The 9,796-nt window shown below is 35.1% G+C and overlaps 1 protein-coding gene across 1 annotated transcript; it reads right to left on the minus strand.

Annotated features, from left to right (window-relative positions):
- Window positions 1-2,048: 2,048 nt before the first annotated feature.
- Window positions 2,049-9,012, minus strand: LOC112050576 (uncharacterized). Its single transcript, XM_024088867.2, has 6 exons — window positions 8,728-9,012; window positions 7,937-8,104; window positions 7,307-7,862; window positions 5,873-6,000; window positions 4,321-4,462; window positions 2,049-2,342 (listed from the first exon to the last, which is right to left on the minus strand). Exons 1-6 carry the CDS (start codon window positions 9,010-9,012, stop codon window positions 2,146-2,148), a joined length of 1,476 nt encoding a protein of 491 aa, XP_023944635.2. The 3' UTR covers window positions 2,049-2,145.
- Window positions 9,013-9,796: the final 784 nt, after the last annotated feature.

A 9,796-nucleotide genomic window follows, 5' to 3' on the forward strand; every position in this document is an offset into this window, starting at 1 on the left:
CCCGGAGCGGTTATTGTGTTTTCACAAAGTGAATATTTTTCGCGCTACACTTTTCCACTGGCGCGGCAAAATTGAATTACCAAGATTTTTGTTTTTATCGGGAAATTGGTGGGAAATTGAAGTTGTTTTAATGTACTAAGATGGTTATTATGGAAAAATTAAATTGACCTATATTCTTAAGGCCGCATTTTAAGCCCGTCTTATAAACGAAGGCCCTGTTTTCGGCCTGCCAAGTATGTATGTAATTTTGTCAGTAATTACTGATTGGGGTCTGATAGAATTTTCTTTTTTTTAATAAAAGAAGATCTTTTAAATATGACCAACCGTTCCGCTCTAAATTAGTAGGTAGTATAGATTATGATAGAAGTGGGTATGACAATAGTCCAGCGGGCGCCAGGCAGAGATCGAACCCACCACCTTTTTTGTTTCGGTACGCGTTTACTACCTTTATGTGTGCGTACGACCCCTTTACTATAGTGCTATAGAGGCTCCTTTATTTTAATGTATAATTTTCAGGAGAACTTTTAGTAAGCAATTTTGAAATTAGTAAGTTTTCAATAGTTCTTCACAGACATATTTTAAAAGTAGCTAAGAACTGTTATATTACTTTGGCCATGAAAGTATAGACTAAGAGCCCGTGAACGCCAGACCTTCGTCATTATATAAAAGCCGAAAGTTTGTCAACTCATGCTCCTAGTATAAATAACTACCGTAACCAACTATGGAGCTTGTGCCGTGGTGGCTTTGGGAGATAGCAGGTTTCAAGGATCCAGACTTTCAACCATCTAAGTATAAAATTTTATTTTTATTTGTATCGGCATATTATGAGAAATGATATCCCCATTTGCCAGGCACTTAGTTTCATGGCAACCAACGGTTGAGGGTCTAGATCCTTAAATCCTTAAAATCAAATTATGTAGTTTGGTACTCAAACTCAACTACATAATTGGCTACCAACTACCTACTTGCATATGGTAGGAGCATGAGCTGACTTTCAGCTTTTATAAAATGACGAAGGTCTGGGGTTCACGGGCTCTCCGTCTAGTACTATGAATTATTATTAACAACGAGCCAAAGGACGTTACATCAGTTATTCAAAGTTAGATCAACTCAACAGTTGTCTGCGGTTAACTGGTATAATTGATAAACTGACTTCGTAGTCTGAGACAGAGCAAATGTAATAACTTTCGAGATGGCCTTTGTCCACCACTCAAAATAGCATTTAACTGATCCCAAATATTCTCAATTTTGAAAAGAATATTATAGTATTTTATTATCAATCAAGTATAAGTAGGCTTTATTAAAAGTCAGTTATGATTGAATATTTGTGTCCACTGTGTGAGCCTAAAAAACTTCATGTTAAATTAATTTCCTTGAGCAACTAAAAATCGAAAAAATGCAATTTCAATATCAGTCCTTCGCCAAACATGTGTCATTTTCCGCTAAAAGAGCGCTTTTATAGGATTCCATAGCACATAATACTTATACTTCCAGCAACTCAATTCACTCATCTTTTGTTAGTAAACATTTACTAATGAGCTATTGGTAGTAATTCTTAAGCCACGTGATTACGTATTCACTATTTACTCAATATTAATTAAATATTGTTAAATTTTGATCAGTTAGATCAAAATTGAAATTATAGTTAAAAAATCTTATCCAGTGCTAACAAGCGTGAGTGATTTTCATAGAGTAGGTAGATGACATTTCCCAGTTGAAGTTGTGATTTTTGTTGACTATGGGCTAAGGAATACGGTAGCTAACTTACGTCAAAGTTAGTGTATTGACCGGAAGGTAATATGTAAGCATATTAGATAGTAATATATTACATCTTTCATTAGGTGAGTCGAGACTAGGAATGTTTTAAATTACATGGTTAAACAATGCTTACGTTCGAGTTAAATGCTTGTTACGAATAAAATCAGAATGAAAAATGGAAGCGAAAATAACGACTTTTAATCCTAATTTAGTTCATTTCAAAATCTGTACAAAACACGGTACGAAAATAAAGCAAATAAAACTGAAAATAAAGAAACGAGGTCGTGTAAAACAGTTCAGAATATTTAGGTATTGTTGAAAATTTAAAGGCCGTGTTTTTAAAACATTCATTTGAAGACATTTCTAAAGAATTACTCTTTTAATGTTTCAAACTTCGGGAACTCTCACAGGGTATCTGCCGGGAATATAATCTGGGTTGTTGGGGTTGTACTCCCATATCAGATATTCGGGTTCGTTGAGGTAGAGAGGCAGTATCTCGTCGCTTGGCTCGGTCTCTACTCCCACCATTTTCTTGTTCCGAAGCAAAAGTTCATCCACCTTAGCTTGAGTTTCGGCTGAAATATCTGGAACAATTATATATGTCATATTATTTATCATCATCATCTTCATTAACAGCCTGCCTCTCCCTGCAACTCGTTTGATGTCTACCTAGTGGATGGTCGCCATTCCAGCACAGAAATATGTAGCCTGCCCTTTGCCACATCAGCTTCACTCGCTGAGCTATGTTAGTGACTTTGGTTCGTCTGCGGATCTCCTCATTACTGATTAGATCACGCATATAAACTCCAAGCTGAACTGACTCCATCGCCCGCTGAGTGGTTTTGAGGCTTCTAATGACGTCCATAGCTATAAAAATCATTTAACAATTTATTATTTTTCAGGTATTTTTAGGACAACAAAAAAAGTTTTGTTGATCTAAAAAGTGGAGTAGGTACCTAGTTGATTTCAGATTTGAGACAATAATCTTTCGGTAGTCAATATTCCTCAAACAACCTACCATTAGCAGATCTCTTATATAATGTAGAACATAACTCAAGTAGGTATCATAAAGCACAGTATCGCGTATTTTCCTGCTCAATTAACGGTTTGTAAGTTCTTAATATAAGTTGCTCAAGTAACTTGACACAAATAAAAAGGAGAGCTAAATTGTTTAAATTCGTTTATTAATACGCTCGTGCTGCCTTCAATTCAAGTGGCTTGCGGCCGAGTATAAGACTTATTGCGATTCTATTATTCGGCTGTGCCGCAGGCTGTAGCGGAAACCGCAAACGATGCGTGTACCGCGGGGATAAATTGCATCCTAAAACTTGTTACCTACATTTATACATCGCTTTTTCGTTCAGAAATCCTCATAATCGCTACTTAGCGATAAGGCCGCCTTTTGTATGCTGATCTCTTCTTAATATGTTTTTATTACACTTGTATTTGTCTTTGTGGTGTGCAAATAAAGTATATCTATCTTACCCTTATCCCACTTAAGTATATCTATCTATCATATCATATATATATCTATCTATATATACTTACACGTATCATATCATATATATATCTATCTATATATACTTACACATTACGTATATACATTATTGCCATAGCGGTGAGGATTTTTGGATTTTTACGAAAAAACCCCAGGGTGTTTCAACACAGTTAAAGAACACTGATTTCACACTTATTTCTACTCGTATTTATGATAAACTAAACTCTCTTATACAGTCGCTTTGTATTCCTACATTATTATTATTTGTCGTAATATTATGTTTTAGATATGTTTTTGACACACCAGTCAAATATAAAAAATCATTGCGTCAAACAAAATTATTCGCCTTGGTGGGTAAATATCGCTTTACGTCTGTTATAAAGGATAATACTTTCCCGAAGGAAATTAGAAGGCGAAGAGACATTTAAAAGAGGATTCGTAAAAGGTATTAGATACAATTATTGTTATAAGACTATTTTGCTCGGTAAAAAAGTCAAACAAAAATATTTTAAGAATCCCATTACAGTTTTAGGGCTCGGTAAACATTTCCTCCAAAAGCCGGCTTATAATAAGCCGCAAGATGCGATCATAATCACGGTGTCATTTAAGATTAAGTCTAGTTGAAGACGAAACTCTCAGCTTGGAAATATTATTAACAATTCTGAAATGGATTCTAGACATTCTAGGAGGACATTGAACTTTGCTAACCTGACATTTTATGTACTAAAAATAACTCTACATAAAGCTCGAATCCTTGATTTGTCGGATTGTAGAGGCTCTTGTCTCTTATGAAAGCTTCAATAGTGCCATGTTTCTTGGAAGGATTGAAATCCAAGAAATTCAATTCCAACCAAGAAATTCCCACTGATCGAACCTTTGTCGAACCATTTTAAAAATATTTGTTGGTCGCATTTTTGATAATTTTTTTTGATTCAATAAAAAATATACATCGCAATGATTATGAGTAAATAAACAACATGAAATTCTGGCAAATTGAGAAAATAAATTGAAGAGTTAGAAGCTGCCTTTTAATTCCCAGAAGTATTAAAACTTTTGATACTAACGCGTTCTACGCAAATCGATTCTCAGCACCTTTCTGTTTTGTTCTAAGGCGCGAATCAAAGTTTTCTCCGCTTCGCCAGATAAATTGTTGGCAGCCATGTCTAATCTAGTTAAACCACGATTGAGAGACAATAATCCAGCCATCTGAAAATACGGTTGTTCAAACATAAGAAACGAATTATTATGCTGTATGTATACCTAATCTATATTGGGCCAGCGTGGTGGACTATTGGCCTAACCCCTTTTATTCTGAGAGGAGACTTGAGCTCAGCAGTGAGCTGAACATGGGTTGATCATGATGATGACGATGAATCTATATACTTAAATAAAACTATAAGGCTTTCTTATTGACTACGGAACCCAAAAATATGCCGCTGAACACACAATTTTAGAATAAGGCTTTGTTTTTTGATATTTTTATTACAGAAGGTTCCTATGTGAACATTACGAGGAAAATGTAAAATAATACTTAACTTTATATAAATAAAAAAATAATTTCTATTTCCCATATTCTACTTATATATAACTTTATCCCAGTTATAAATTAAGAAAGACATAATCGATTTCAACTATCTTTTTTTTACTATCTAATACTGTTTTAATACTATATTATATCTGATCTGTATAAGGTTCTTCCGAAAATAATTGGAAAAATGTCACAATACTAAGCGAATATTTTATAGACGTTTGCTACTCAACCACAACTCAACGGTTGACCAGATCTGGATGAAATTCGTAACAAAGATAGATTATATAGTCTGGTATAGCTATAGACTATTTTCCATCCCGATATTCCATCAGTAAGAGGAAATACGTTGATGTACACGAGGCACAGGTAGTTTTAATACAATCATAAAACATGAATGTAAAGATTTTAAGGCTTGTTAGCCTTAAAATCTCAAAATCAAACATTGTAAGGAAAACTAGCAATAGATATTTCTAAAATATTATGTTGTCTGAGTATTTTAATCTATACCAATATGGTAAAGAGGTAATGTTTGTGAATATTTCCTCACAATCACCTCCCAACTTCTTATAAGGGGTAATTTCTGAATCTACAGAACCGATGTTGAAAATCTTTTATCAATAGAAAGCCACGTTATTTGTATGTCTCATAGGCTATATTATATCCCCTAATTCCTACGGAATCAAGAACTACGCGTGTGAAACCCGGGGCATCAGGTAGTTTTGACGGCCTCCGTGGCGCAGTGGTATGCGCGCTGGATTTAGGTACAAGACGGGGGTTCGATCCCCGGCTGGGCAGATTGAGATTTTCTTAATTTGTCCAGCTCTGGCTGGTGTGAGGCTTCGGCCGTGGCTAGTTACACCCTACCGGCAAAGACGTACCGTCAAGGGATTTAGCGTTCCGGTACGATGCCGTGTAGAAACCGAAAGGGGTGTGGATTTTCATCCTCCTCTTAACAAATTAGCCCGCTTCCATCTTAGACTGCATCATCACTTACCATCAAGTGAGATTGTAGTCAAGGGCTAACTTGTAAAAAATTAAAAAAAAAAAAGTTATAAACACGATGATTGCATAAGTACAACACTGACCTTTTCCGCCGAAGGCCCAGAAAATCCACAAGAGTTCACAATTAACGTCTGAGGTTTTTCCTTGCAGCGAACAAACGCTGCGGCGAATATGGTTGCGCATTCCAGCGACATTGGATTCAAGCTAAAATCTTGTGAATAAACAGTTGTGAATAAAGAATTACTTTAATCTTAAAGAAATGTAAAATACATTTCTTTAATACCTAAGAAGCCTGGTATTTTAAACATGTAAGTAAACTAAACTTAAACTGTTCACGGCAGTGTGAAAATGTGAAAATATTACTTTATTAGAGCGTAGGTTGGCAACACAAAACGAGAAAAAATCCATGGTTGAAACATAGAGGCCTTAATAGCCTCAATAGCTCAGCGGTAAGAGCGTTCGGACTCATCACCGAGGGGTGGTGGTTCGATCCCCGCCCCGTTGGTCTATTGTCGTACCCACTCCTAGCACAGTATTTCCCGACTAGTTGGAAAGGAATGGGAATATTGGTCATATTTAAAAGATATTCTTTAAAAAAAACACACAGAATAAAGAATTCATTAATCTGTGGATTGAAATTATAAACTGCGTACACATAGGTACATACAAATATCATAAAATTATATTCGTTAGGCGAGAATCACTGTAAATAATGTCAAGGCGATATGTTTATCTATATATATATATATATATATATATATAGGTACGAGTATTTCGTTTTCGTTTGAATACATTAACGGTACGTTCAATGGATATCTTTCTACCCATATTATGATAGAGAAAGCCTTGAACAAGAACCGTGATAAAATAGCTTGAAGGCAAACAATGATTGTGAAACAATGAAGTTTTTCAATCAATTTTGTCTATACCAGGGATCATAATGCATTTAAACATTGGTATTTACCAATACCAATGTTTTTGTTATTCCGTCAATATTTTACGTGGGTAATAGATAGGGTGTAGGTATTCATCATTAACAACCTATAATGCTATAATCAAGTCACTGTTGAGCACAAGTCTCCTCTCAGAATGAGAGGGGTTACGCTAGAGGTCCAGAACAATGGTGGTCCAATACTGATTAGCACACTTCACATTCTTATCTATAGAATTAAGAAAAATCTCAGGTATGCAGATTTCTTCACGATGTTTTTCCTTCAGACGTTTAAGACCAGTACTTAATTTATTAAAATGCGCATGAACTAAAAAGATGGTGGTGCGTGCCCCGGACCGGATACAAACCTACGCCCTTCGAATCGAAGGCAGAGGTCATAACCACTGGGCTATCACGGCTCGTCTAGTAAGGTACACCAATAATGTAATTTAAATAAAATATAATTTAAATTAGATTTCAGATTTGTAATTCATGTTTCGTATCGTACCTACTAGCAATATTTATGACGATTTTTTTTCTGTAATGTAATCTATAGATAACAGATACAACACATACAGTTACATACCTATCAATTCAATCGGAGCTGCCGGCTTCATCTGCAAGGCATAAGCTATTCCTTGAACACCAACCTCTTTAAATCTATTATTTGCTATTCTAACTATCTTTACATTTTTATGCATATGGATAAATCCTCCCAACGCTTTCATACCGTAGTCTCCAATTTTACAATGGTTGAAATCCAATTCTTCGATTGACTCTTTTTTGACGAGATTTTGTAAAATTATCTTCACTTTAGAACAGTCTAAATTGCTTCTATTTATTCTAAACGTCCTAAGATGCAAATGTTCGAGTCCTAGGCACAAAGATTCACAGTCCTTTAGTGAAAGTTCGAAGTATCTTGTCAAATAATTATCTTCTAGATTGTTCACTCCAAAGACTAGGGATATTTCTTGCAAATTATGAAGCCGAGATATAACTGATTCAAACGGCATGTGGTCATATAGTTTGGGAACACTAAACTCACACGTATCCTGGACTGCATCATCAAACGGAATAGAAGGAGTAGGCTGACGAATCATTTTCATCTGGTTAAGACTCAATTCAAATATGTAAGGACTTACCTATAGGTGAAAATTAAAATTTTGCTTAACAACAGTCAAGAACTTGATTTAAATAGAATCTAAATTATGTTTACCAGTTTAGCTAACTCAACAGCTTCATCTTCTAAAAACATTTCAGGTTTGACATTTTCCAAGTAATCCTGAAGGCATGCGGATAAAAATTTTCCCTTCCAATATTTAACATTTAGTTCACTGCGTGATGGAAACTTGGAATAAAATGACCTTTTCCAATATTGTTCATCCTGAAACACATTTTAATTATTATTTATTGCTATTAGTGATTATTATTAAAAAATGATTTTTGCCGACCGTAAATAGAAATTTTAGTTTGGCGTGTCTGTCTCTAGTATTGTAGATTCTAAACTTATGGTCCAATTACAAATTTCTGATTCCCCCCTTCTGATTTTATTTTTGCGACAAAAATTATCCTACTTACATAGTATAACCTTCTGCGTACTATGGTCTCAAAACGTGCTAGTTTTCATTTGAATTCATTCAGTACATTCAGCGGATGCCCGGTCAACAAACAGACAGACAGACGAAAAATTAAAAATGGATTTTTTGGCTTTAGTATTATTATATCCTCCAACAAAAAACTTCAAAATATCTACAGAATTGGACCAGTTTCAGTTTTATTGTAAGTATAGATGATGCAATTAAAAAATAGCACGTGTCTCAAACGGTGAAGGAAAACATCGTGAGGAAACCTGCAAGCCTGAGAATTTTCTTAATTCTCTAATTGTGTGAAGCCTGCCAATTCGCATTGGGCCAGCATCGTTAAGGCCTAACCCTTCTCATTCGGATTCGGAGACTCATGCTCAACAATGTCGATAATGATCATGAAACTTAAATTAAGTAAGCTTACCTTGATACACGGTACAGTAAACTTAAGCGGTATGGTAGCAGGATACAAATCCATGAGGATATCTCTATCTTTTTGTAATATCCTACGCAGCGGATTGAGTCTATGAAAGATCTTGGAGAGAGCAATTGCGGCTAAATAAGTGAGAGGCGCTGGCGTAAAATTGTCATCCCATTCAAAGTCTTCTGCTACAATCTTCCTATCAGCTTCTCCTAAGGAAGCTTTCATGGTGGCTGAGGTGGTGTAAGCTTCCCGAGTATTTGCGGGCACTACGTATGGAATTTTCATTTTGAGGCCTTAATTTACCTAGATTTTATATGTTTAATTTTCAGATAGTTTGGTCATTAATAAGTATTTTAATTACGATGTTAAAAATATTAGTCGCTGTATGGTCGCTGTGACAGTAGACTTACGCAATAATTGTCAATATTTTTTTACTTTTTACTTCAAAAAAATCCCATTTGATATTTTATTTTGATATAGGTTATATATACTTATGCATAATTAATAAAGGGTAAATTTTGTATCAAGTTTCAAGAGAACTTAACATTGCTGGGGCAGACCTGTATCTATGTTTAGATCTAGAATGGTTCTTCTCAGCAGAACCTGCCTTCCAAACCGGTAGTAGATTTGCTACAAATAGTCAAGACGTTTCAAGTGCTCGTTAACTAAGTCTACTTAAAATAAACTAATTTGAATGTGAACTTGATCACTGATCTTCATCTTGATCAACAGTTTTCAGCATTAAATTTTTAATTATTGTCTATCGGTCAAAAGATTTAGTCACAACAAGTTCTGTTAATAAATGATGTTAGTATAACTTATTGATTACTTAAACTTGCATTAGCGATGATTGACATATTAAACGGGCTTTAAAATACAAGGTTTATTAATAGAAGCATTCGCTCTCTGGCCATGGATTGAAATTGTACCAAACACATGTTAAATGCGGCGCCATATTTCTCGTGTGGGAATGAATAAGCAATCTTTGTATAGTAAACACACGGTCGAGTATTTCCGTCACCGTTCGGGTGCGATCGGATCAAAACAATGCTGTTCGGTTTGTTGGCCA

Source organism: Bicyclus anynana, chromosome 1 (assembly GCF_947172395.1).
Source record: "Bicyclus anynana chromosome 1, ilBicAnyn1.1, whole genome shotgun sequence".
Classification (NCBI taxonomy): domain Eukaryota; kingdom Metazoa; phylum Arthropoda; class Insecta; order Lepidoptera; family Nymphalidae; genus Bicyclus; species Bicyclus anynana.